The sequence below is a fragment of the Fusarium solani genome (genome assembly GCF_023522795.1).
Source record: "Fusarium solani strain SB1 chromosome Unknown bctg00000000, whole genome shotgun sequence".
Lineage (NCBI taxonomy): Eukaryota > Fungi > Ascomycota > Sordariomycetes > Hypocreales > Nectriaceae > Fusarium > Fusarium solani.
This window is the reverse complement of record NW_027072157.1, coordinates 462970-490514: the sequence shown is the minus strand read 5'-3', so window position 1 is coordinate 490514 and position 27545 is coordinate 462970. Positions and strand designations below refer to the sequence as shown.

Genomic DNA, 27545 nt, shown 5'->3' with positions numbered 1-27545 from the left:
TGACGCCTGCTATAATACAAACAGGAGGTACCTACTGTACTTTCTACTTTCGGTACTTGCCCCTCGGTTGGTGGGTGGGAGCTCTCCCTCCGATCGCACACCCCCTCAAACCTCACACCCTTTGATTGATTGCTTGCTTGCCCTCGCTCGTTCTCTCTCGCTTCCTTTCTCCTCCCCTTCTTCTCCTTCAACTTTACTCAACCTTGTTTACCAGCAGCAAAATCCCAATCGATCGATACAACTCTACATCGACACAAATTCACCGTCAGATACCGCTGAACCCCCCGGCCCAGCTATGGCGACGGCCATGGAAGCGGCCGACGCATCACCGCCGTCGCCCCTCCAGCGGTCCGTCTCCCAGCATAGTAGCACCTCGCTCGCATCCCATCGCAGCTCCCGCAGCAATCGCAGTGCCACCGTTCGAGGTCCCCGCGGACGCAAGCGTCTCAGCCAGGCTGGCAGCTCTGCTAGCAGCATTGCTGCTAGTGACAAGTCGCTCACGAGCTTCCCCAGCTTCTCGCCCGAGACACCAAGCAACGACCGCTTCGAGGAGCCGACCTGGGCCAAGTCGACGAGCAAACCGCCCAGCACTGACGACACGCTTGCCCCGAAGGCCGTGCCTGCCTCTAGCCGCACCTCCATTGTTGACAACCTCACTGCAGACTCACGTGCGAGGAGCGCTTTATTCGAAGATGCCCCGCTGATGCGCAAGGTCCCCGGTTCCCTCCACCAAGCCGATGACGAACACATTCAACGCTTGATTTCCAGACACGGCGCCATTGGTCTGATTAGGCAGATTTCGGAGGATCTTGCTCAACGAGATGCCCAGATTTCCCATATGCGACGACGCGCCGATGAGCGAGAACGTGCTCTGCGCAAGATAATTAGAGAATGCGGCCTCTCCAACCTGGATCTCGAGACGCGGCTGCGAGCCGTCGAAGCTGACCTGCGTGGCCCCGGAAAAGGTCTGCAGAAGGAGGATAGTGGCTTGAGCGACCTCATGAGCGACGCGATGCAGGATACAGTTGTCGCTACTGCCTACGGCGAGACAGGCACCAAGAGCTCCACCATCCGGGCCAGCAGCCAGTCGATCAGCAGCAACACCGAGACCGGAAAAGGCACACTGAAGGGGTGGAAGGAATATCTCTGGGGCTCAGGGACCGCGAAACGAGCGAGTCGGACCAACAGCGTAAATGGCGAGGGGGTCAACCCGGCAACTGTGATACGATCACACTCTAGCATGGACCGACGACCAACACTTCAGGACGATCTCTTCAGCCCACCCGAGGCGCAATCTGTGCGGGCCCCTAGTCGGGCATCGAGCATCCAGTCTGGCACCCCCGGCGAGCGCAAAGCATCATCTTCGTTGGCAAGCATGGCCCTGCGGCTGGTAGCTGGCGGTGCCATAAGCGGGCGTGAGGCTGAGTCTCGAGGTCGCGCTGTGAGCACTTCTACCAATGCAGAGTCTCTCCGAGCTGCTTCTAGTGCTAGCAACCGGACTGGCCAACCCCGAGCGGTGTCAGTCGCTGGAGGCCCCAAGGCGTTGATGGCGATGCGACGATCTACTCCTGCACCATCTGCTCAGGGAGCGAGGGGACAGGCACAGGACGGATGGGATAGCTTGCGCGGTAGTCCCCCAACTAACCTATCTTCGCGACAAGAGAGTTATGGACCTGTCGAGATGGACGCCATTCGATCCCCAGAGTCGCAGCCCCCGACTCTTACACATATCTACAACAACTTTCCAAACAGCGAATATCTGACAGATCGATTCGGTTTCATCTATGACCAGCGACGCAAGAAGCGACAGCGTGAGGCAGCTCAGACGGCGCGGCACTTGCGCAAGGGCAGCCGCACTGAGATGTTACACAATGGTCGCACCGGCATCTCTCCCAGCTCTTTCGAGGACCTTCCCAGCCCCAAGCATAGTGTTTCAAGCGATGGACGCCCGGAGAGCCCAAGCAGTCTGGAGGAGCGGAATGCAGAGGATGGCAAGTCGAAGAGATGGCAGGATTACCTCAAGATCGCGACGTTTCCTACAGAACTACTGAGCCATACGCCAAGCATCGCCGTGTCACTAGAGGTTATGGAGGGAACCCAGACGCCCGAGCCACAGTCTCAGACTAGCGAACCCACCAAGCCAGCCATTGTTTCTACCGACTCTGGACTCATTCCCTCGGCTAGCACAACAACGGCTGTTGACAACGAAACGCCACAGGTGTCACAACCTGAGTCGTCAGTTGCCCTGGCCAAGGACGACACCGAGCCCGTCAAGCTTTTGCTACAGCAACTCAGCGAACTGCACGATTCGCTCCAGCGCGAAAAGACGGTGCGATGGAACGACTTTCTCCGAAAAGTGCGCGCTGAGCGTCGTCGCGACGGTGAAGCTGCAATTGCTGCCGCCAGATCTGCTGCCGAGGCTCGCTATGAACAGCCCGCCATGATTTTGCCCGAGACGCGCGTTGCAGACGGCGAGATGATTGGAGTCTCGGACCTGGGCAACAAGGGCAAGGTCGGAAGAGCCAAGTGGAACGAATTCAAGAACCTGGTGCTGGGTGGCATTCCCGTTGCGTATCGAGCCAAAGTGTGGTCCGAGTGCTCGGGAGCTGCGGCTCTCCGTGTTCCTGGCTACTACGAAGACCTGGTGGCCCAAAGTGGCGAGGATGACGACGCTGTGGTTGTCAGCCAGATCAAGATGGACATCAACCGAACACTGACGGACAACATCTTCTTCCGCAAGGGCCCGGGAGTCAAGAAGCTTAACGAGGTTCTTCTCGCGTACGCCAGGCGAAACAAGGATGTCGGTTACTGCCAAGGAATGAATCTCATTGCCGCCAACCTTTTGCTCATGATGCCGTCTGCCGAGGATGCCTTCTGGATTCTGGCGTCCATCATTGAGAACATCCTGCCGCATGGATACTACGACCACTCGCTTCTGGCTTCGCGTGCGGACCAGCAGGTTCTGCGACAGTATGTTGCGTCGGTGCTTCCCAAGCTCTCGGCGCATCTCGACTCGTTGTCTATTGAACTCGAGGCGTTGACATTCCAGTGGTTCCTTTCCGTGTTTACAGACTGCCTGAGCGCCGAGGCTCTGTTCCGCTTGTGGGATGTGGTTCTCTGCACTAACGACGGCAGCACATTCCTCTTCCAGGTGGCCCTGGCACTGCTCAAGCTCAACGAAGGGAACCTCTTGCAGTGCAACACGCCTGCTGGAGTGTACACGTACATCAGCCACCAGATGACGGAGCATGCTATCAGTATTGACGGCTTGATCCAAGCCAGCGAAGCGTTGCGAAAGGTAGTTCGACGAGACGATGTGGAGCAGCGAAGAGAGAAGGCGATCCAGGCGGAGAAGGATCTGCTAGCGGCGAGAGATGGTGATTCGGGGCGAAGCAAGCCCACAACGGCATCACTCGCCGAGACTGGGAGCGAGACGGCGGTAGAAACGCAACCGAGTGAAGAACAGGCATGAAGAGGGGATACAGGAAGTTGGACACATTGGATTGGACAAAGGACAGGATTTGGAGTTTGCGTCTCATAGGGCCATGATACCCACCCACTGGACGAGCTGTGTCATGTACACCTCGCCAGGGGAGTTGAAGCATTGCGGCGTTTACATATTTTGTCAATTTGGTATGGCAGGCAAGGGTCTGGTTTTTGAAAGGGGAAAAGGCGTTTTTTCCTGCTCGAAGCGAGGTTGTTTCTTTTTTTTGGCTTGAATAAAAGCGATGTCGTTTCTTAGCGGGCATACACGAACGGTATACACCAGAGATACTATGCATCCTTTAGAGCAGAAGAATACAGAAAAATGATGAAAGATTCAACTCTATATGGTTACGCATATGGTTACAGCTTTGCCTTGGCCTCCTTGAGCCACTGCTCGTACCAGACCTTTCCAAACTCCTCTCTCTCGCCTTCACTCGCCTGGACGTCGTCGAACCTCTTCTCGTGTGCCTCCCTGGTGGGGCTCTTGAGAAACTCGATAAGCTCGCTGTGCATCTCTGCCTTGAGCACACCATAAACACCCGACTTGCACTTTGACACCAGATCCTTCTCCTTGACAAACGCCAGCACATCGTCCAACCCCGTCGCCACGCCGTCTGCGAGTCCGGCGGCCACGGCCTCCTCGGCAGTGAAGCGCTTTGCTTCGAGGACTAGGCTGCGGTAGGTTGTGGAGGGGACCTTGTGTCGGAAGAGGGCAGACATGGCGGGCTTGAGGGGAGCGCCGAAGAGGAGCTCGTTGACGCAGAGGAAGCCGCGCGGGGAGGGGGCGAGACGGTAGTCTTGGGCTGTTGCTAGCATGAGGCCGCCTGCGAAGGCGTGGCCGTTGAGGAAGGCCACAGTCGGCATTGGGTATCTGAGATGAGGTTAGTTATGTGTTGGTGAGAGGAGGATGAGAGGTACATGCGTTAGGAATCGTCTCCAGACATCGTAGAGAAGATGCCAGAAGCCATCCGTAGCAACGGCATGTTCCAAGTCAAGACCATTGCTGTAGAATTTTGGGATTCCGGACGTGGTGATTACGACGCCGTGGGGGTATCCAAACTCGAGGATATCAAGAGCGTTGAGAAACGCCTTGAGAACAGGCTCGGTGAGACGGTTGTCCGGCGGCGAATTCAGAGTTAAAAGGTACACGGCCGGCTCGGGTTCAGTGCATGTGAGCGTGCCGCCTACGTGAGGGCCGCATTTTGGGATTTGGAGTGTGAAGAGAGCCATTGTGATGAAAGAAGTTGATGAGTTGAGAAAAGGACTTGGTGAGAAGTTGTTAGTTTCTATATGAGGCTTGGGGGTTTGAACATGGGGAACCTCGGCTCGAGGCTGGGGGTACGGTACCTTGGAGGCCGAGTCGGTGGTTGGATTTAGGTCTCGGTTCAATGTGGGTCATGTGCCAGACTTGGTTGAGGATTGAACTGTTATTAATCGCGGTGTATTTGTTACTCGGCAATTATTATTGTTTCCCATCTATCCCTGTCCTTTCTTGTGGTGTTTAGCTAGTTTGCATGTGAAAGGCCATCATCAGCTGCCAAGATTGGATGGATGGATCCTGGGGTAAACGAACCGAAGCTGCATCTCATGATGGAATTCCCGCCCCACTTCCCATGACAGAAAGAATACGTACCTCTTAACTCTCCAACCAATCACCACCTTCCTCCCCCACAGCTCTTTTTCATCTCCGAGCTGAAGCTCCTGAATAGCGTGTCCCCCCACCATCAACACATACACTCGTTCCAAGATGGCAGACCAGAAGAAGCCCGCCATCGTCTTTTTCCATCCTGATCTTGGCATCGGGGGCGCTGAGCGTCTTGTCGTCGATGCTGCTGTTGGACTTCAGGAGAGGGGACATCGTGTTGTCATCTTTACGAATCACTGTGATCCTAAGCATTGCTTTGAAGAGTGTCGCGATGGTATCATGGCCCTCCCACCTCTTTATTGTATAAAGCAAGCTAATTGTTTTTAGGAACCCTCGATGTTCGTGTTCGTGGCAATTGGCTGATCCCCATGTCCATCCTCTCCCGCCTTACCATCCTCTGCGCAATCCTCCGACACGTCCACCTCATCTTCCAAATCACACTCTCTGGCGAACTTCGCGACCTAAAGCCTCACACCTTTATCGTCGATCAACTCTCTGCCGGACTCCCGCTTCTTCGCTACCTCGACCCGACCGTCCCCATCCTCTTCTACTGCCACTTTCCCGATCTCCTCCTCGCCCGAGGCCGCGAGTCGTTTATCAAGCGTCTATACCGTCGACCCTTCGATTGGATCGAAGAATGGTCTATGGGCTATTCCAGCGCAGTCGCCGTAAACTCGGGTTTCACAAAGGGCGTTGTCGAAAGGACCTGGCCGGATCTAAAGAAGCATGTCGAGACTGTGGTGGTGTACCCTTGCGTCGACGTCCAGGCCAAGGAGAAGGAAGACGCCGGTGAGGATGGGGGTGTTGTCTTCAAGGGCGAAAAAATTATTCTGAGCATTAATCGCTTTGAGAGGAAGAAGGATATTGGACTTGCTATCAAGGCTTTTGCCGCCATTCCTGAGGCTGAGCGCAAGGGCTGCAGGCTCATTCTAGCAGGTATAGTCACCAACTACCCTTTATCATGTCCAATGCTGATATCTCAGGCGGCTACGATCATCGCGTCTCCGAAAACGTGCAGTACCACGCCGAACTCGAGACCCTCGCTTCGTCCCTCTCGCTTCAACACCTTACCGCAAAGACGCTCATCACAGCCCTCTCAGCACCCGCCGACATCCCAGTTCTCTTCCTCCTCTCCATCCCAAGTTCACTCAAGAACGCCCTCCTCCGCTCCGCCCGCGTTCTCCTCTACACACCTGCCAACGAGCACTTTGGCATTGTCCCTCTTGAGGCCATGCTATCGAAAACCCCTGTGTTGGCCGCTAACTCGGGTGGTCCCGTTGAAACTGTCGTTGACGGCGAGACAGGCTGGTTGCGTTCGCCAGAGGACGTGGGTGCCTGGGCAGAAGTCGTGCGCGAGGTGTTGCGCATGGGCGACGATGAGGTGGCGGCAATGGGAGATAAGGGCGCTGCGAGGGTCAAGGAACTCTTTGGACGGGAGCAGATGTCCCAGCGACTCGACGAGATCGTGAATGACATTGTCACAAAGAAGCAACCCGCTCCCCCTACAGGGGCCGTCAACATTGCCGGGGCTTTCCTCGTGTGTAGTTTGGCTTTCGTTGTGGCGGGCATTTTGTCATTGCTCAGCAAGTAATCGTTTCTCTTAGATACCAACCAACACATTCAGGGTCAAGTCGAAACTTAACCCAAGTAATATACACAAATATGCATAGATACCTTTTGAGGCAAAGTGCCAACGTAGATGTATTTATACATCCTATTTGATGATAACTACTGTGTTGAAAGGGATTGGGCACAATGGCCTCATGTTGATAATCGTATTTCTTTTACCAGGATGCCTTGACCTCTCATCTGGATGGGGATGGAAGAGGTTCAAAATGCCTCAACCCATGTCTATTCTAGAGATAATCAGCATACTTACAAAAGGAAATATCACTTTGCTTCACTTCACATCATAATGGACGCTGACAGTCAACTTGCTGTCGCTTCTTGATTCATCTTTGTAGTGATATCGCTTCCCACCATCTCCATCCCATCCCGCAAAAAGGGGGACAGGAGAGCAATCAGTAAAGAGACGCTACTCCTCCCAGTTCCTATGCAAATGCACCCAAGAGCTCCTTGCCGATCCCGTAGGAAAGGCAGGCCAACGCCCAAAGCCACTAACTAATGAATACCTAGCTAGCCCCAGCAAAGAAATGCTATCATTCTTTGTAATCCCGTTTATAACAAATAAAAGCCGCCCCTGTGAATGACCTCGCATCAACCTTGAGCTTAGGCTCCCCGTTGGACACATGCCATCATCTGCTCATCTCCGTCGTTGAACCCAGCTCATGACCCATCATTATTCTCATCGAAGCTTCATCCACGTATCCGTCCATTGTCTTCAATCCACCAGAAGACTTCTCCAGACCCAGTACAAAAGGGGGTAATATGTCGAGAGCAACCGAACCGCCCGTGATATGTCAAAAAAAAAGAACAAGAGAAAAAGAAATATGCAGCAAGTCCCTCTCTGGGATAACAGCCATGGTCTAGTAACAATAAGAAGAAGGAGAAGACACCTGATGCAATCGCAGGCTCGGTGTATGTATGTGTGTGTGTGTGTGTGTGTTGCATGCTTTCATGTCTCCAGGAACCAAAGCCACATATGCAACTTGACCGATGAGAACGTCTCGCAACGCTCACCTGGCATCTGATAGTGTATGTGTGGCGACGAGAAAAACTTGACAAATCTCGTCACAGAGTGGGGAAGGGTATCATGATTCATAGTGCGACATCCACTCATCACCATGAACAGAGGTTGGTACCTTCTTGGCCGTCTCGGTGCTGGCAATGCTGATGTTGGTATCTCGTCTCCGAGGGTTAAAAGCTGGAGGACGAGGAACCCCAGACGACGATGGTACTGGCTTCTTCTTGGTCTTGGCCATCAACAGAATGCCATCATCACTGCCATCATCGTCAAAGTCGTCTTCCACAGGCCGGGCGACAGGGGTGCTTGTCACCGAGTCCCGGGTGCTTCCATCCAGGTGAACAGCCAGTGGGCCACTTTCCATAGCGGGAGCATTACCAAAAACCTGATCGATCGGGAAGCCAGCCGCGGGCTCCTTGTTAAGGGCCGGTGGTGTGAGGCTGTCGGTTGTCTCGAGCAGATTTGGGTGAGCGCTCACGATACCTGGCTTGCAAAGGAGTTCTGCCTCCATATCCGCCGACACGGAGCTAGCTCCACTGAGCAGGGCTGGCAGGGATGGGTCAGACTGGAACACCAGCATTCGCTCCGACGTGCTAGCAGTCGAAGGCTGCGCCGACACCGGGCTAGTCACCTCGCTTGGGCTGGTCGAAGGGGTACCCAGAGCCTCCATCGAGTCTACACTCGACGACTTGGTAGTGGGCATCGTCTCGGCACGGGGCAGAGACTGATTCCGGCTCCATTCTTCTTGAATTGGCGAGGGCGGGCACGAGAAGCTGACAGGGTCAGCCTTGGGCCGCTCAATTCGCCGCATGCAGAGCTCCTCTGAGTGGCGAGGCGGTGACGATCGAACTATCGGCGCACTGTCGACCCTCTGTGCTGCTGGGGGCCTTGTCTTGGTAGAAGGTCGGGCTTCACCGTAATAGCTGGGGTCAATCAGGGGTTGCCCATGTTGATACCCAGTGGCAGCCACAAGTGATGCAGAGAGCAGTGATGCAGAGAGCCGCTTGCTCTGTGCACCCTTGCCGAGGTCGACGGATTTGATGGGGCGTCCGTGACGAGATGGCTTGTGAACGCTGCCTGGAGCGACAGCCGTGCTTACGCCAACCTTGGCTTCGGCGCGCTTGTCATTGCTGGCAAAGAGTCCACGGTCGACCGAGCGTGATCGAGAGCTCTCGTCGGCAGAATCCATATCCCGCGTTTTTCGAATCGTCTCAGCCCCAGAATCATCAGGGTGATCGGATTGACAGGCAAAGTTGGGAGTGGTAGGCGTAGTCTGAGAGATGGGCATCGGAGGACCGAAGTGGAGGAAGTGATGGTTGGACCTGCTGTGGTGATGACCGCTCTGGCCATGACTATGGGCATGACGATGAAAAGGCCATAGAGATGCCGCCGAGTTCGATTTCTCGGGTTCCCGCTGAGACTCACTTTCGCTATGCGCATGGGCATGTCCTCGAGGAGCCTCGTTTGAGGGAAGCACTGTGGCTAGGGGGTCATAGACGACAGATTCCGGCTGAGGGCTGATCGACTGGCTGACCGAGAGAGGGTGGTCCGAATTCGCAGTAGCTTCCCGAACGGCGTTGGCAAAGTAGTCGTCGGCGCGGATGCTTTTGCGTCGGTTGTCGCGATACTGTTGATGCGGAGTCGCCGGTGGCACGTTGTTGTACATGCTCATACTGTCACCGGCGGAGCTAGCGGCACTACTGTCGGCTCTTCGTCGGGTCTTGCTATCACTCCGCTCCACCAGGGGGTGTATTACCTTGCCAACGGCCTTCTTGACCACAGAGCGTGCTCGCTCAAGGAATGTGAGCGGCACAACCGCAGCTGACACATCCCTCTCGTCGACCTGAATTCGCCGACCAGATGAGGGCCGTGCAGGATCCGTGTCATCCAGCCAGCCGACGGGATTGATAAGGTCCTGGACTACCCAGGGATGTCGCTTGATGTCTCGTAGCCGAATACGCTTCTCGGGGTTCTTAGTGAGCATTTGGCGCAAGAGGTCGATGAGGAGATTGTCAACTTCCTCATATGCCAGGTCGTTGTCGTCTCGATAGGGGTGCATGTTTTGACGCTTGTAAAGAGATGTAGCAGTCGGCGATGTCGATGGATGAACCGGCATAAGACGCTTCCTGGGGATATACACCTCCTCTGTCGCAATCTTTCGGAACATCTGGAATTCATCTTCTGCCAGGAAGGGAATTCGGGCGTAGATGAGACAGTAGAGGGTGACTCCAAGAGACCAAACATCAATCTGCTCCGAAACCTTGGGTTGTTCCTTGTCCAGGTCCGTATAGCAAAGTTCAGGGGCAAAGAAGGCTGGAGTGCCAACCGTCTTGGCGAGTTCGAGGTCGTCATCGAAGTCCTTAGCCTCTGACTCGGAAACAGTGTCGTCGGGCTCGCCATCACGGATGGGTCGACCAAAGTAGGACACACCAAAGTCAGAGATCTTCACGCGGTGCTCCTTGCTCCACAGGAGGTTCGCCGGCTTGATATCTCGATGAACAACGCCCTGATAGTGCAAATATTCTAGACCCAAAACGGTATCTCTAAAGGTAGAGCGGGCTTGGTCGAAGGTGAAGCAAGGTACGTAGGAAAAGTCGTCTGAGAAGGGGTCGTGTGATTGAGGGTTGAAGTCAAGAGACGACATGTGGGAGATGATGGAGTCGGCCATGCTAGGAGAGCGGCCACGGAAGCCTTCGTCGACGTAGGGGCCATACATGGTTCCGTCCAGAGCGACGCTTGATGTATGGTTGGATCGAAGAGCGCCGGGTGTCTCATTATCGTCCTCCCACTGAAGGAACTCATCGGGATCCTCCACGGCTCGGGTTGAGGATACGACGGAACGGGATCGGGAGTGGGTTCTTGATTCGGCGCAAGAGGCTTGGCGAGAGATGGGTCTCGATGGCGGTTCGTCGCTGACTGCGAAGTCGTCCCTCGATGAGACGCGAGATCGGGCTCCCAGGCTGGTGATGGGCTCGTCGACGTCGCCATGCTCGAAGCTCCAATAGTTGGTCTGGCCGTGATAACCCAGTGCCGCCTTGGCTCGCTTTATTTGCTTGAGGGCTTGGCGGTTCTCGAGGAATTGTTCGTAACGTTCCTGCTCGGGAGTCGGGGGTTCGCCTCGCATCTCTCGCTCGATGCGCCGTCGCTCATACAGACAGATGTGAGGGAGACCCTTCTTGCGCCAAACCACTTCACCCAGCTCCACATGCTCGAGAACCATGTAGATCTTCTTAAGCTCTGGATCATCGATGACCTCGAGCAGGGCTACCACGTTCGGGTGACGAATCTTCTTGAGGATGGCGATTTCCTTTTTCGTCTTATCTTGAGGCGACATGGCCGTGACTTTGCCAAGGCGGCGCTTCTTCGAAAAACGCGGGATGATCTTGATGGCCACATTCTCGTTTGTTTCCAAGTTGCGAGCCAACTTGACTTTGCCGTGCATCCCACGGCCAATTTCTTCGATCACTTCATATTGGTTGATGAGCTTCCGGCCCGTGAGGGTATCTGAGTCGATAAGAGCTTTGTGCGTCCTGTGATTGGCAAATGCGTTAGTATCTCGCAAATTAAGACCCCACGATAAGCTCCCTGCCCGTCCCACCCCGCTGCAGGCGAACAACCCAAGCGAGAGCGGGAGGGGTGGAATTGAGCATGACTGTGAAACAAAAATCCGTGGTAGTTCACGATGCTTACTCTCGAACTTTGTGCATTTGTAACGGATGCAACAGAGGGCTCTGGGTATACCCAGGAGGTGTGTTGTTCTCGGAAACGGACGTGACGAGGTTTTGTCGCGAAGCCGAGGGGCTGAAAAGCCCAGGAGAAGACATGGGAGTGCTGTTGGCGGTCCTCAACGGCATGGAGGAGGAGGAAGGGAGGTGCGTGTGCAACGGCGGGGTCCCGCGGTTCGCCGTCGAGAGGGAGGTGGACGACTGCTGTTGCGACAGCGACTTGTGATGGTGGCGATGGGCGTGGTGGTGGTGGTGATGGTGGTGAGGGTGGTGGTGATGCTGCTGAGAGGGATCCATGGTGGGCGAGATTGTAATATCGACTTTGGTCGACTCGACATGCTGGTGCGTAGAGGGCTCGCAGAGGCGGGCCAAGGAGTCGTTAAAGTCACAACGTCTGTGACTAGAATCCTATAGTGCCATTGTCGGGTATGGAGCGCAAGGAGGATCGAGGGAGAGGATCGGAGGACCGACGGACGTTGGAAATGTAGGAGAGGTGAGAGGGACGAGAGATTTGATGAGGGAAGTTGAGATGGAGAACGGGTCAAACAACCTGGACAAAAGAGTCGAGGGAAGTGGAGCAGTAAAGAGAGAGAACAGGTCGTGTGTTTTGGGGGGTGGATTTTTTAGTTAGCTGGTGGGTTGGGACCGGGTCGGTGATGTATGGAGGTGGATTCTTCTGGGCGTGGATGGGGCAGCGGCGGCGGCGACGACGGCGTGTGAGAGCGAGCGAGGAACGGAGCGGGCGAACGAAAGAGAACCAGCCAGCCCTTGGACGGCCGGCCGACTCCGCAGCACAGGAGCAGAAGCAGCGCGGTGCAGACAGTCGAGAGTCACAGAGAGCGAGGCCAGGCCAGGGGGGGTTGGCGAGATGCAACCACCCCCTCCTCCCCTGGGCATAGGCAGGCGAACGAGCGAGTCGAGGCAAGGCGAGTCCAACTGGGAAGAGACGAGAGATAAGATGCGTGGTACTAACAGGGCGGTACCTTACAGTGTTGGGCTGGCAATGTCAAGCACAAAATCAGCTGTCAGCACGGGCTGCTGGTTTGTCGTCGAGACAGCAGAGTTTTGTCCCCTCTGCCTTGCCCTGCGCTGCGCTGCGGACGGCCGGGGAGCGGGAGCAGCCCAAGTTGTGAGTGCTTGGTAGTGGAAGACGGGTGCGCGCTAAGGAGCTGGAGGTTGAAGATGGTGGTGTGGGTAAGGCAGGGCGTGAGAGTTGTGGTGTTTAGGACGGTGTGTGTGCATGAGGAGGCATCCTCTGTGCGCTCTGCAGACAAGGGTTGAGGGAGATGGAGGGCGACTTGCGAGCAGGGTCAGGATGGGAATGGGAAGCATGGCGCCATGGCGTCGAAGCACAGACCCGTTTTCCCTGAGATCGGTCCTCGCACGGTAGAGACTTTCCATCTTGGTAGTCGTCGAAGTGGCCACTGGCAGCGCCCAGTTGCCACTGCAAAAACCTGCGAGAAAAAGCGAGACACTGATTCGGACAAAGTAGTGTACGCTTTGCAAAGGATGGCAATAGAAACATGGTAAAAATTAGGAAATAGTATTTGAATTTTGACATGTTGCCTCTCCTCATGATAGTTTCCTTTATACAATTTTTCTATCATTTTGTGTAAATCCCTTTCTCACAAAGCCATAACCTTTGAGGGGAGTTAGAATGCTTTGCTGTTCCTGCGCCCAGTGTCTCGTTTATTATTGACCCGTTTACCTGCAGAGGCACTGCAACTCCAGCCTCGGGCCTCAAAAGATGCCGGGCACTGTGCAATGCCTCTGGCTCTCCAGCGCATTCAATGTGCCTTGAATGCCCTGGCGCTTCTCCAGAGGACGACATGAGATTATCTTGAAACCACAGTCTCGATCAGGCCCATCATTCGATATCATCTCTCACCGTCAGATCAATGCTTGCGAAAGGTGAGAGCTATGGGCACCAACAACGAGCTCAACAGACAAGGGAGCACAGCACAGCACAAGGGCTTGCACAAGCACTGAGCAAGTCCTGGCCCTGCCCGGCGAGAGCCTTGGCAACGCTCGGGCTGGGATGGCTTGGCGATGTGATTTGCAGCGCGGCGGCTGGTGAGTGTCACAGAGAGATTGACATGGAAGAAATAACCCGGTTTGTCCAACAAGATCCCAGCCGCGACTATGACGACTCGGCAGGCGTGGCGACGCGACATGTCAACCTTGGGGATTCTTGGCGATGGTTGAATTCAACATGATGCTCAGCACCTTCTGGGCACTCACACTCGGGCGCTGAAAACGATATCTCCAAGGCGTCGTCGATAGCTGACGCAATGGGGAGAGTCAGTGAGCTTCAGCGAACCAGTGAGCGGCTGCGGGCCATGGTGCGGGAGGCGGTGATGTTGTAACAGATGTGGACACTCAAACACCTACCCTTGCCTTATCGTTGTCGTCTGATTCGCTCTTGGATGCTGTGCCCTGCAGCACAACAGGCCCTGGACGTCCTGTCTGGAGCATCTGCTCTGGCTGAGATTCACTGTGCTCATCATACCGTGCATCGACAGCTCTCGGTGGAGCAGCGTTCCGTTCAAGACGGGAACCTGCCTTGCCAGGCCATGATGGCTCCTGCAGCCGCCTTGGATAAACCCATGATGCGGTCTCCGCCTTTGACACCTAATCTGTCAACAACAGCCGAGCCAGCGTGGTTCATGGATCATCTTTTCATGGATGATGAGTGATGGCCGATGAGACACCGCAAATGGGCGAATGGAGGGCCGACCTGACCAGCCAGCCAATGGCATCTCACCATTTGTATTTTCATGTGTGTGTTCGATTTCTCACCCTCACCAGAATCCATCGCCCCCGTTGGGCTTGGTGGCTTTTGGGCTGGGCCCCAGTCTTGTCTTGTCTTGTCTTGACTTTGACCCATTTTGCTGGGGCCGTTTTTTCCCCTGTCTCCAGCGCCCGATAAGATTCGCGTCTTACGAACGCACGCAGGTTTTTTTGCTTTTGGGGAATTTGTGGCATCTTGGCTTGTGGCTATTGTCTGACCTGGAACCAACAGATTGGAATCCTTTAGCCTCGTTCCAGCGGGTTGCCTAAACGGAACTTGTCCATGTCCACCAGACACGGACACGCTTCTGCGCCTCCGTCTCTGCTGTGCATGAGAATTGCAGTGTATCAATTCCGGGCGCCCTGCAAGGGTGCGGCTCCAGACATTTGTTTTTCGCTCTCGTTTGGCTGCTCGCCTGGGCTGCGACATAGCTTGGCTTGGCTTGTCCTTGTTTTGCCCGTCAACGTTTCTTTACTCTCCGGACCCAGCATACATACCTCTTGCAGACGAGGCTCGCTTCGTGCACATTGTCGATTTCCGCTTTGAACGGAAACGGAGTCTGCTCGCGTGCCTTTGTCATGAGATTGCTCCCAAGACCATGACGTCCAACAGCTTGCAGCCGTTCATGTGCCCGCCCAGATGAACCAACTTTTTAGTCTCGCAATTCCAGGGACGGGCTGGCAACTCCGTCCTCCAGGCCCAGGTTGTTATTGTTGGGTAATCGTGTGCTGAGAGATTCGAATACGTATGGATAGTGAGCACATTTGATCCATTGACATTGTGATACTACCAAACCCCCTGTTTCGTGAGGATTCAACGGCATGGACGGAGATAGACTTCACTTGACCGCATGCACATGGGTGAGCTAGCTGGTTCGTTGTGTCGATCAAATCTGGCAATTCTCCATCTTTGCCCCTTTTTTCTCCGTCTTGAGCGATTCCTTGTGTCCGGTCGAGTTTCGAGTTTGATTCCTTGGATGTCGTATTCGCTCAACTACCTCTTCATTGATTTGGTCTTCTATCATCTCATCCAAGATATGTAGCCTACACAATAAACACGGCGGCATCAACTGATCGTGGTAATCGTCGTCTTGGTCTGACTAGCTGACTCGCCACGATCGCTCGTCCCTTCCAGTTTCAGAGCCAAACACGCTGTACTGCACTGCACTATCCTAGCGCCTTCATCTTGTCTGCACCTTCCTGCAGCTATCTGCATGCAGCTGCACAAAGCCTGCCTCCGGTCCCCGCCGGTCCTCCACGTCCGCTTTGGCGCCTTCCATTCACCCCATCGCCCTCTGCAACTTCCCCGCCACGCCAACTGGAAAGTCACTGGCACGTCGCCCACTTTTTCCTTCTCAATCTTCCAGACTGACTGGCTCAGGAGTCGATAAGCCTCCCCAGGCTTTCGATACCTAGCTCCCAAGCATCTTCTCCTGTCATGATACTGCCCAACGGCCAAATCAAACAGGCGTGGAAATTCCCATCGCCAGATCTCACTACCGAGATAGCCCAACCGGCACATCCAAGCTTCTTGACCCCAGCGGCGGTCTCGCCCGACGCCGCCAGCCATGACGGAGCGGCTAGTGATTTCAACACCTCCTGGGGCATGGGAAGCCTCTCACACCTCTGTGACGGAGAGGGCACGACCAACAAGCGAGACATTGATCAGGCTAGGCTGGGTTGGCTTAGGTGAAGACAGCCAGAACCAACTGAATCAACGATAAAGAGCCGGCAGCATCGTGAAGTGCTAATTCCGCTTCTGAGTGGACATTGCCAATGCATATCGAGGAGCCAGTCCCTGCTCAATCAACTTGAGCGCGTGTCTTGGAACGCCATGAAAACAGTACACGATAGGAGCTCTCAAACGTCGTCTTCAACTAGTTAGCGCGCTCTCTTGGCTCTGTCTCGACCGGAAATGGATCTCACACTGCCTCAAGCCTCTTGCACAAATCAGAGGCGAATTCCCTCGCTACGTCACTCACTGAACGCCTCTATCCGAGGCTCGGCTCACTCTCGATAACAAACCACCGACGTCTTTGCCCAGCATGCCAGTCCATGGACGGACTGTTTCGTAGCCGCCGCATCATCGTACAACTTCTGGCCTCACTCAACCCCAGGGCCCTATTTCAAGGGTCCCAGACGAAGCAAATGTCTCGAGCCTTTATCGATTGGGCAATTCCTCCCGAAATAATCAGCACAACTGCCCCAGACCAACAGAGACAGGAAACTGATTGCGGCAAAGTCCCCAACCCTGGGCTGCGGCAGGGGAGCTGCGTGGCTCCAGCTCTGACACCACCCATCGCGGCCACCAGCATGAAGCCCATGTCCAGCACCGGCCCGGCTCGGATAATGAGCGGAGCACCGAGCGGGCCCGCTGCTGCAGGTAGACGCTGTCTGGACGAGATCATCTGTGGGTGGAGATCAGCCAGGGGTCTGCCCGACAGCTTGACAGGGAGTAGAGGCAGGGATGGAGAATACGTAGCGGATTCCTCTGCTCTTGGGATCTGCATTCATACCGTTATCGACGGAAAGCCAACAACTGCTGGAGCGTCAGCCATTGCCTCTATCCCCTGACGCCGTCAACACCGTCCAGTGTTAGCCGGCTCCGGTGCCTCTTGGCCGGGCCATCACCGCAGCTACGAACCTTGTTGCGAGGCCTTTGCGCCATGGTATGATTACCGTCACTCATCAAGAGAGATCGCAGACCACGATGGCGCTGTTCGTCGGCCGTCGTCGGGATCCCGTTGGCTCCCGTTCACTTATCCTGGATGATGATGCTGCAGACGCCGCCGACTGTGGCTATCGGTCTCGGTCCGTTTCGACTTCGCCGCATTGCATCGCTTTGCATTCGAGTCTGCAGCGAAACTCGAGATGGGTACACTGAGATCTTCTTTAGCGTGCTGGCCCTCCAGACTAATGAGGGCGAATGGAGATCTGATGCCCCAGGTTTTGGCCATGTGCTCTCCGTATTACCCCTAACTACGATACCTCGGGCCTCGTCTAATCATCGCGAGCGATCCTAGATCACCAGTTGGCCTCAGCATCACGTCAAACAGTTCTTTGTCGACGACCATCAACGCCATGTCCTCGGTTCAACTCGATCGGTACTCGACAACATGGGCACATGCACAAATGCCTTGGCTCGACTTACTACTGCGTACGTACGCTCACCGCGCTGGCTCACGATAGTAACTCCTAGTGCGGGATGAATGCTCGACAGTGGGGTGGTGTCCGCTTTGACGGTGGCTTGATGGAGTCGCAGCCCGCACCCATCATCCCTGTTTGAATGCCCGTGCGTCTCTCGTTCCGTCCCATCAGAGCCGTTGATCGAGGCCACGGACCAACTCTTGTTCGCTTGCGCTACTGATGGAGCTCCCAGCATCAAGCGACCCGTCACGATGCAGCAGCGCAGTCTAATGACGGAGGGCAACGATGCGGATTCGGTCATGGGTGGAAGGGAAGCTCTCGGTGCATGAAGCCGCAGACGACGACAACTCAGTCTCTAACGCATCGATTGGCGACACAGGACGTTCTGTCCTGCTCCCCGTACTGTTCGAGATTTGCTTGTTACTGTGATTGATGTGCTGTGCGGTGTGTTCCACAGCTGCACCACGGCCCAGCACAGCGACCCGAGTTCCTGCATCCAACGTGGCGGCTGCTCACTGATCTAAGCCTGGCCATTGAAGAACCAGCACAGAATCGGCAGACGAATGATCCAGGTCCAAGTCGAGACCGACCCTGCCTGCATTGCATGGAGCATGGCAGCATGGCAGGGGTCAGGATCAGGCAGGGATGAGGATCTCGCTCGTCACTGTTGCTTTCGTGCCCGCACTCTCGATACTGATCGAGTCTGGTTATCACTCCGCTAGACAAAAGTGAAAGAAAAGCAACGAGACTACAGACCAACGTGTTCCCAGGATGCAGGAGCTAGCCCAGACGCAATCTTCAGGGGGCCTCGAGCAGAGAGCCCTGGACCCTGCCATGAGAAGAAGAAAAAAGCCTATGCAAGTGATGGATGCGTATGTTCGGTGGCCCGCTCCTTGCCGCTGCCCGTTGGGTTGAGCCCCGATTGAAACGCTGTCCCGCCGTAAGCGACGGTATGGCATTTCTTCTCCATTCCAGCACACAGTTGCATCCGTTTCGTCATGATTCCTTAGATTCAAGGTGTGTCACATTGAGGACGGCAAAAGTACAGTACACCAGAACAGAAACATCCGTGGTTGCCGCTCATGTGGGCTGACAACTAACTGCGGCGCAAGGAGAGTTGAACGTTGGGTCAGTCAAAGTATTTGGCCGAAACGCAAAGATGCGCTTTCCTTCTCTTGATGCTTATCTCGGAAACGGATTCCCAGATTTCCAATTCAGGGCGTTCATGTAGTTGCATCTGACAAGCCTCACTGACTTGCTCGGCAATCTTACAAGCGGCGCCCGTTTCGTCAGCGTCAACGGCCGTCTCACAAAGAATGGTACAACCCAGCCGACATGCAAGAGGCAGCATCAGGGCGTTGAGCTTCGACTATTTCGGACCAGCTGCGCTCATGCTCGGCGACCTCATTGGATACGAGGCTCCCAACAGTTGCCGGATCGCATGTTGCTCGCTCTGGAAACGGCAATCTGCTGTAACACAGCTCAGCCAGACCCGTTGCATTTTACTTCATCTCTCTGCCGCTCAGGTGGCGTAGAATATGATTCGTCACAAGTGCTCGCGCTCAGCGAAGGGTCGAGGCCTTTGTTTGCCTTGCCTTGTTAGGGGGCGACAGACAATGAAGACGCCCTGCGACCGGGACCTTGACGGTGATGACGGCGTAAGAGCAGCTGGAAGTCCTGATTTCGGCCATGCCTTGCTGACACTTTTGCCGCAATCCCTGTTTGATATTTGTCAAGATGGCAGCCCTAGGGGCGATGACTGTGCCGCTCAGGAGATAGAGGCCAAAGGCCGCGGAGTTCCGACACGATCAGGTCTGTTGCAATACACTGTGGGAGAGACTTTGATGCAAAGTACCGTACTGTTCCCAGGACCGATGTCGACACACATCTGCGCCTACACCTGGATGCGAGCTCAACCCCTGCTCTCAGGTCCAACTTGATCGCCGAACTTCCCCTCCCCCAGAATCTGGGCAGCTGCAAATGGATCTCGAGATGCAGCAGTGCCGTAACTAGGCCACCGGGAGCCACTACAGCCCGGAGGTGGTGTTCCATAATCAGGCGCCAAAGATTAGACTCGACGCCGGTTCTTTTCAACGTGGATGCAGAGACGGGAACCATCATGCCACTTTGGATTGACACCAGGAGCTGCCGCCACTGGCGGGAAGGAAAAGAAAAGGTTTCGAGGTCTCGCGATATTGAGTTGAGTGCAATACTGTGCTCGCGAGGCGAGGTCCTGTATTGGCGGTTTGAGATTGGGGGCGTCCCTTGGCTGGCTTGCGGAATATCGATGCCTCGTCCAATCATGGCAAGCTACACTGCATGAGCGCAAGTTTTGCGTACGGCTGAACCAACAGGATGGGTACGCCAGCCGTACTCGTTTGACGAATATGGAGAGCCATGGCACTCCTGCAACGCCCCTTGAACTGAGTCATTCAACCGTTGGCAACTTTAATATCGTTCATCATGGCATGGTGAATGCCACTCTCTACTGTCATGATTCATCATATCCTCGATAATCCCGGGAACCACCAGGCTCAGGAGGTGTGAGAGGTTACCAGATGGGGAACAGCGTTCCTGTGGAAAAAGCAAAGAAATGTTTCACGGCTTCTTGCGGAAGATGGACCCAACTTGCAATGCGGAGAACGAGGACCGGCATGTCAAGCGCTTGTGACTGCATCACCCACCAGTTAATCACTTACTATAACAGTCAAACGGACTCAGCTGGAGGTTGAGTTCTTGGATCCGTGTTTGGCAAAGTCAACCAGCCTCCGTTGAAGCCGAGCCTGGGTCAGCACTCAGAATCACGACTTGACTTGACTTGCAACAAAGGGTCCTGCCCTTTTCTTCGAATGACCCGTCCCGAACAGGCTGCACTAGAGAGTCAAGGTGACAAAGAGGGAGCGCCACAGCGGTGAAGGTAGGCTGTTGCTGCAAAGGACATTGACTGACGAGGGAATTTCATTTGTTGTTGGGCCCTGGGGTAGACTCATGCACGTCATGCCCGCCTTGCGGATCACAGATGGGGACCGAGAGTTCCAAGGATGGGATGGGCATGGGCAATTTTGACCCGTTCGTGTTGGTGGTGTGGAGAGGGGAAGGGTTTGTCTTGGTCCCACGTCAGGATGATGTCTTTTCACCAAGGACTATTGCCTACCCTGGATCAACTATCGGATCGGCCAAGAGTTTCGGGAATGGCGGATGAGTTGCGGATGCTCAGAGCGGCCTTGAATGGATGGATGGGTGCCACGGTAAGACGGGACGGGGTGAGCAGGACGAGGGTGATGAGTGAGTTCTGCTATCAGCAGCCAACCCTTTCTGTCTCAGGGTAGTATTCAAGCCATCATTGCTTACATTGACTTACACCAGCCCAGGTCCTGTTCCAATCCGACGGAGTCTGTATTAATTCGGCTCTGGCCGCCATCTAGCGCCCGCGTCGGGGATTTTGGTTCCGTCTACCTGTTTTCGAACTTCAAGCCGGGGACCATTCTGCACCGCCCTCCCTCTTTTTGACTCCCGGGCCCTGATCAGCATGGGAACTTGATGACCGACCATGGTTGCAAAGGGATCGACGACGCATGTCTCGGGGCTTGCATCCCCCGACACTCCATCTCGAGAAAACCCCTCGGTTGGCCTTTTCACAATCCAGATATTGGAGGATGGCAATGCTGCAACCTCCTGGACCCTGTAGCCCCTCGCGTAGGCCAAGAAATCAACGAGACACCAGAGCGGCAAAGAAGATCTAATTCTTTATTTATTACCTTATTATTCTTATTGTATCTTCGTAGCTGCCTTTGGGAAGGATAAGCTAATGTTGATCTCTGTTCTGGTGTCTCGCTTTTTCCTTGACTTGCGAGCCCCTGTCCTGAGCGAGGTAGCTTCTGCTTGCGGTTGTTGGATGGATGCGATGGATGCTGAATATCTCCGCTCCCAATGTCTTACAATACTCTCCTCACCGTGGGCACACCTCTTGGCTCAACAGCCACACCTTGATATTCCCGGTTGCCGGACCAGTCATGTTGCACCATCCAGACAGTGCGCCAGATTTGAAGCAAGGAAAGGGAGAGGCCATCGCGGAGCGGGGCGATGAGAGGTGTGGTATCAAAGGCAATCAAAGGGGCTGGACATTTTGGGGATGTGTGAGGGACGCCAGCAGCAGGTCGGCTGACAAGCCATGTGATGCCCCCTATCTCACCCGGCACTCGCGCGAAAGGGTGCCGTGCCCATTCCTTGAGCCACCCAGAACGAGATATATCTCGCCATCTAGAGGTGTCGACGCGTCGGGTCGTGCTGGAACGCGACGACGCGCGCGAGGCTCAGCCAGCCTTGCCCTGCCGTGAGGCAAATGGATGAATGTGTGTGGGGATTCCCGTGGTAAGAGTGTGTGCTAGTTCACATGTTCTTGTTGGTGGACAGTCTAGGCAGTCACCGGGTCTCTTCGGACGGGGCTGGACTTGGCTGGGCTGAGTGAAACACGGCGACCAAGGACGACACCGGAATGTCTGGCACGAAGGGGTGTGAGTGAGAGGCGAGTGTGATTGCGCGTGTAGTAGATGGATGCCTCTCTCTGACCTCGTATCACGTCGCAGCCTGATGGAGGCGGCGACATTATTGCGCAGGCTTCGTAAACTCTGTGCCGAGAACGTCGTCCATCCATGATCCGATCTTTGCGGCGTCACCCTCAGCCATGCCAGCCTGGGCAAGTTGGTCGGTCCAGGTTGGGACATGGTAGATGGAGCTCGCTACGAGCGCTGACATGTCGACGTCTGTTGGAGGGAATGATGCACCCTCTACAGCGAATTTCTCGACAAGGCCATGTCTGGCTTCAAAGCGAAGTTTCAGCTGGTTTGACTGTGTTAGCTTATCTCCAAGACATGTTCTTCTGGTGGTGTGCTCACATCAAAGGGAAGTTGTGGTCTCGGGCGAGGATCCTCGGGGTATGAGAAGGTGGAGAATGTAAATCTCGGTGTCTGACCGTATATCCAGCTGCGAGACTGGAGCTCCTCGTAGCCCTTGCGGATGTTTTCGATCTCGAGGAACTTGTCGTCGATGACATCTTGAATGTGGAAGTCGCCATACATGCGGGAAAACTGCTCGACGACGGCAGCCTCGAAGGGGGCGTTTTCAACGTCGACGTTCTTGACGGGACTGCGGACACTGTCTACACCGCGGCCCTTGATAAATGGCTCTCCTGGTGAGCGAAGCATGCCTGAGATGTTGGCGAGGTTCGGGCTGCGGAGGAGACAGGTGCCGTGGTGAAGAGAGCGAAGACGGGTGAGTTTGTATGCTGACCCGGATATCTTGTAGGTGCCGATGGGATCGTCGGCGACGTCCATGACAATGTCGTGCCTCTCGTTGACCCGCGTGTTTGGTCTTCCAAGAGAGGAGAGCGCGCGGACAACCATCTCGGCGTGCTTGTTGCGGTCAAAGACAGCTGGCGGACAAATGACGCTGAAGTTGACATTTCCCTCATCGTGGAAAACGGTGCCGCCTCCTGAGCGACGACGCACCAGCTGCACAGGACCGGCCGTCCAACCTACACTCTCTGGGCGGTTACGGAGCTGAGCGAGTCGGGGGAGGTTGACTTCTGTCCACGGGTTCTGGTTACGGCCAAAGACGATGCAGGGGTCATTGGTGTAGAGGATGAGGATGGTGGAGTCCGGGGGAGTGTTTTGCAGGAGATGGTGCTCTACCGAGAGGTTGAGGAAGGGATCTCTAGACTTTGAGGTATAGACTTGGATCTTGTTTGAGGGGTGAGAGGCTGCATCTGTGAATTGGCGTCTTGATACAGATGAGAGGATATTCCGTGATAGCTGGCGAGGAGCTGATGAACGGGTAAAAGACAACATTTTCCGTCAGCTCAATCTCAATGGCTTAGTGTCAAAGTCTATATTTTTTTCTTAAATCATTTACCCATGACAAGGTTAACGGCAAGAGGCGTTTGGTTGGCGGGATGATGAGTTGTTGTTGAGGCTATCCAATGAGCGAGAATGGGAAAAAATTGAAGTGCAACGTCGTCAGCCTTGCAGCGGGAAACTCCTCCAGGGGCTAGAACCCCACATGATTAACCTGGACCAAGCCGATTGTAAAGATAACAGTTGGGAACCTCCACTGGAACCTAGTATAGAGGAGCGTAGGTGTCCTGATCAAAGGTTAAAATCATCGTTGAGAGCCAGACTCGTCAGCTCTCTTTCTTGTATTGCTTGTATGCTGTGCTCTTTGTCTCGTATTCCATGACGCCTGTTGAGGGTCCCCTGTAAACTGTAAGGGAAGAGGAATTATCCAGGTTGGTTGAGTCACACAACATGAACCGATGTCGGTTTCTAGGGAGATGAGGGTATATAAAGAAGAATGTAAATTAATTGAGGCAATTTTGATTGATTTGATTAATTAATCGAGTCTCAATTGATTACATTTGAGAATCTCTAATTGACGGGGCCAATTGAGCTGCTCCTGCCCCTCCCCCTCCCCCGCGCTTGCTTCCCTCTGTCGAGAGTAAAAATTCCTCCCGAGATCGGATTTGGTGCCTCAAAGAAACTCTCAACGGCCGCCATTTCCTTCCTGAGCATACTTTTTTTTCTCACCCTCCCTTTTTTGTGCCAAAACACCAAAAAGTTCTTATCACCACGTTACACTAATCATGTCGAGCTTTGGACACTTTTTCCGCGTGACCACGTAGGTTCTTTTGCTTTCCCCGCTGATGAATGAATATAGCCAGGCGGTGCACGAAATAAACGAGACTCTCTGGCCAATGACGAAAAAAATCGAGCCTAGCCTAACTATAGGGTTATAGCTGGGTGTTCGATGTTTTTTGTCCCCCTCTAGACTTTTGTGGGTATCTCTTAGTAGAGAGTACCGTTTATTTCGTATACTACCTGATAGCTTCACGAATGAACGATTGACTGACCGATTGATCAACTCCAGCGCGGGCGAATCCCACGGCAATTCGGTGTCGTGCATCATCGACAACTGCCCTCCCAACGTTGCCCTCACCGAGGCCGACATCCAGCCCCAGCTCAACCGCCGTCGCCCGGGCCAGTCGGCCATCACGACACCCCGCAACGAAAAGGACCGCGTCACCATCCACTCGGGCACTGAGAATGGAGTCACTCTTGGTACTCCGATCCTGCTGACCGTCCCCAACGAGGACCAGCGGCCTAAGGACTACGGTGACAAGACCATCGACCTCTACCCCCGACCCAGCCACGCCGACTGGACCTACCTGGAGAAGTATGGCGTCAAGGCTTCTTCTGGCGGTGGACGCAGCTCCGCCCGTGAGACCATCGCCCGAGTCGCTGCTGGAGCTGTCGCTGAGAAGTGGCTCCGCGAGGCGTACGGTATTGAGATTGTTGCCTTCGTCACGTCGGTCGGCAACATCAAGCTCTTTGGCGACACGGACGCCATGAGCGCCGACCCTGCCTTCCTGAGCCTCGCAGAGACAATCACCCGCGCAGAGGTGGACGAGAACCTCCCTGTGCGATGCCCCGACGACGCCGCCGGCCGGGCCATGGAGGCGCGCATCGCCGAGCTGCGAGACCAGCACGACAGCACCGGTGGCACTGTTACCTGTGTCATCCGCAATGCGCCCTCTGGACTGGGAGAGCCTTGCTTCGACAAGCTTCAGGCTGTTTTGGCGCATGCCATGCTGTCTATCCCCGCTGTCAAGGCCTTTGAGTTTGGCTCGGGATTCTTGGGCGCTGAGATGACGGGTAGCAAGCACAACGATCCTTTCGTGCCCGCGCCTGCTCTCGACGTTGCCGCTGAGAAAACGGGTATTCCCAAGTCCAAGCTTCAGACCAAGACGAACCACTCTGGTGGTATCCAGGGCGGCATCAGCAACGGCATGCCCATCTTCTTCAAGGTCGGCTTCAAGCCTCCTGCCACCATCAGCCAGGACCAGACCACTGCCCGCTACGATGCCACAGGCGAGGGCGTCCTTTTCGCCAAGGGTCGACACGACCCTTGCGTCGTGCCGCGTGCTGTCCCCATCGTCGAGGGAATGGCTGCTCTTGTGATTGCTGATGCTGTCATGGCGCAGCACGCGAGACAGATGGGTAACAACGTTCTCAGACGGTAAAGGGAAAAAGGGGGAAACAGATACCAAAAAAAAAAAAAAAAAATGAAAAGGATTCGGATTTTTTGTTGATTTTTTTTTTTTGTTTGCATGGCGAATTTTTGGTCTCGTGTAGCGATCAGAGGTGAGGGATGAATGAATGGAGGGTTTGGGAATTGAATAGATGCCTCGTAGTTGTATCAACCTAACCTTTGGCTCAAGTTTGGATGATCTCAACGTGAATGAGATTGAACCGTGATGACCATTGGAGGAGCACAGTATTAATTAGGGGGTTTTGAATAGCTTGGTTGAAGGAGTGTGGTCGGGTGTTTAGCCAAGGATTCATGCTCTAGGAACTGATGAGAGATCTCGGAGATTGCCCCCTGAACTTGGTAGGTACGCAATGAGAGTCCAAGAGGGCCGTTCAAATATACCGCTAGAATTTATGTTTTTTGGTCTTGCGAATAAATGGACATTTTAATTAGGGCATATGCTGTTGCTTTTGACTGGTATAAAGGAGATGATAGGCCGTTCAATAGAGTTACCCTAGACATGCCTGAGTTGCGTCCTGCCAACTTATTGAATTCCTCCCGAACCGTAGCGACTACTATGGCTTTTAGGAATAGAACTTTACCTAGGAATGCCTAAGAAACATTTTAAAAGTGCCAAGGATAAAAGAAACCTCACCTTGATGATGGTCGGGCTGAAGTGGGTGAGCAATCAGGACGCCTTCAGCATCCATGACTTGAGATGCACATCATGCCCCGGAAGAAAGGTCGGTTCGAAGAAGAAGAAGAAGAAGAAGAAGCAGGGTCGACTGCGGAGAGTTGCAAGAAAGAAAGAACCTCGCAGAGACAGGGGGCATAGTCGCGTGGTCCTCTTCTCAGTGTCCTAACGAGTCGAGGAACAAGCACGACAAAAGTATGTCCGAACGGTCACGGAATTCGCGTAGGCCGTTGTTCCTTCTATGTAGAGGGTTGGCGAGGACGTTTGTGGCCCGTCGTTTGGTTGGAGGAGAAGAGTTGTTCCCGTAGAGGATGTCAACTTTGGGACTGCATGTTGATTTGGTTCTGTTGGATATATATCTAGATGACGGCTGGCTACTATATCAAAGACAACGCACTGGAATTCAGTAAACAGATCATGGTTCTTGACGTATTGTATTACTTGTAGCTGATTATGAATATACCCTTGAATATCATGCTGGGTAACGAAATTATACGCGCAAACCTTGCAACTTTGACCCTTTCTCCTTGCGGAAAGCGAACAAAACAACATCGCGGCCAGGCTCAGAGCCACCAAGCCCCTCGGGACGGCGTGGTTGGTTGCTCTTGCTGTGGTCGTTGGAGCCCTCCCTACCATTCAGGAGTATTAGCTTCAAACGGTTCTGCCCTGGCTAAAGATCTATTCGTGGGATGGTAGGAATTCCCTCTGGGAGCATTACGGCGAGGCTCTCTGTGGTCTGCCCTGTGCCTCCTGAACGACATCCGGACAATCGGACTATCTTGGTCGAACATCTCCTTGGCCATGCGATGTTGCCTGTATAAGTGGGAGGTGGGTAATCCCAGATGTAGCCACCAGCTAAGAACGAGATTCTGATATCCTCGCCGTCCTCACCGGATGGACCTCTCAGCTACCGCCCCGGTTAGATCCACGACCGGCCAGGGAGTTGAAAGTACTGGCACAGATCATGGCCCGACGGCTCGTCCGTGTGGCCTTTTGGGGCTGATCGCTCATGGGCGCCATTGTGTTGGCTCTGGTGAGATGGGAACCCCCCCTTTTTTTGAGGTTGTTCCTGACCACTTCATGATGACCACAGACTTGTTCGGCCACCTATCCCCTTGGGGGGAGGATCTACTACTAGATCAAGCCAGAGCATTTCCTCCGTACTAATGAATTCAGTTGGCTTCTAATTGATATTTGCGAAGTGGAAGGATGGTGCCTCGAGGAATACCCGGGCTCACTGTTGGAGGAGCACTCGATGTTATTCGGGTTCCGAATCGCTCAGGTCCCAGGCGCCATCATAAGCACCCTTGATAATCTGTCTCCAGGGCAGAC

General features: G+C 54.4%; 7 protein-coding genes across 7 annotated transcripts; 3 read left to right on the top strand and 4 right to left on the bottom strand.

The window, feature by feature from the left end:
• Nucleotides 1–307: 307 nt before the first annotated feature.
• On the top strand, nucleotides 308–3472 carry MRS44_000160 (uncharacterized protein; the record flags this gene model as incomplete). Its single annotated transcript, XM_046276918.2, has 1 exon — nucleotides 308–3472. The coding sequence occupies one exon, from the start codon at nucleotides 308–310 to the stop codon at nucleotides 3470–3472; it is 3165 nt and encodes a 1054-aa protein (XP_046129718.2).
• Nucleotides 3473–3846: 374 nt separating this feature from the next.
• On the bottom strand, nucleotides 3847–4350 carry MRS44_000159 (uncharacterized protein; the record flags this gene model as incomplete). The annotated part of the gene is made up of 1 exon (XM_046272222.2): nucleotides 3847–4350. The coding sequence occupies one exon, from the start codon at nucleotides 4348–4350 to the stop codon at nucleotides 3847–3849; it is 504 nt and encodes a 167-aa protein (XP_046129719.2).
• An 18-nt stretch (nucleotides 4351–4368) lies between these two features.
• On the bottom strand, nucleotides 4369–4716 carry MRS44_000158 (uncharacterized protein; the record flags this gene model as incomplete). Its single annotated transcript, XM_065623751.1, has 1 exon — nucleotides 4369–4716. One exon carries the CDS (start codon nucleotides 4714–4716, stop codon nucleotides 4369–4371), a length of 348 nt encoding a protein of 115 aa, XP_065479666.1.
• Nucleotides 4717–5233: 517 nt separating this feature from the next.
• MRS44_000157 (uncharacterized protein) lies at nucleotides 5234–6722 on the top strand (the record flags this gene model as incomplete). Its single annotated transcript, XM_046272223.2, has 3 exons — nucleotides 5234–5405; nucleotides 5459–6067; nucleotides 6115–6722. The coding sequence occupies 3 exons, from the start codon at nucleotides 5234–5236 to the stop codon at nucleotides 6720–6722; spliced, it is 1389 nt and encodes a 462-aa protein (XP_046129720.1).
• Nucleotides 6723–7842: 1120 nt separating this feature from the next.
• On the bottom strand, nucleotides 7843–14387 carry MRS44_000156 (uncharacterized protein; the record flags this gene model as incomplete). Its single annotated transcript, XM_065623744.1, has 7 exons — nucleotides 7843–11305; nucleotides 11466–11900; nucleotides 12489–12661; nucleotides 12858–12954; nucleotides 13742–13830; nucleotides 13892–14131; nucleotides 14265–14387. 7 exons carry the CDS (start codon nucleotides 14385–14387, stop codon nucleotides 7843–7845), a joined length of 4620 nt encoding a protein of 1539 aa, XP_065479665.1.
• Nucleotides 14388–22042: 7655 nt separating this feature from the next.
• MRS44_000155 (uncharacterized protein) lies at nucleotides 22043–23283 on the bottom strand (the record flags this gene model as incomplete). Its single annotated transcript, XM_046274827.2, has 2 exons — nucleotides 22043–22276; nucleotides 22333–23283. The coding sequence occupies 2 exons, from the start codon at nucleotides 23281–23283 to the stop codon at nucleotides 22043–22045; spliced, it is 1185 nt and encodes a 394-aa protein (XP_046129723.2).
• Nucleotides 23284–24074: 791 nt separating this feature from the next.
• Nucleotides 24075–25511, top strand: MRS44_000154 (uncharacterized protein; the record flags this gene model as incomplete). Its single annotated transcript, XM_065623737.1, has 2 exons — nucleotides 24075–24109; nucleotides 24317–25511. The coding sequence occupies 2 exons, from the start codon at nucleotides 24075–24077 to the stop codon at nucleotides 25509–25511; spliced, it is 1230 nt and encodes a 409-aa protein (XP_065479664.1).
• Between the last annotated feature and the right edge of the window lie 2034 nt (nucleotides 25512–27545).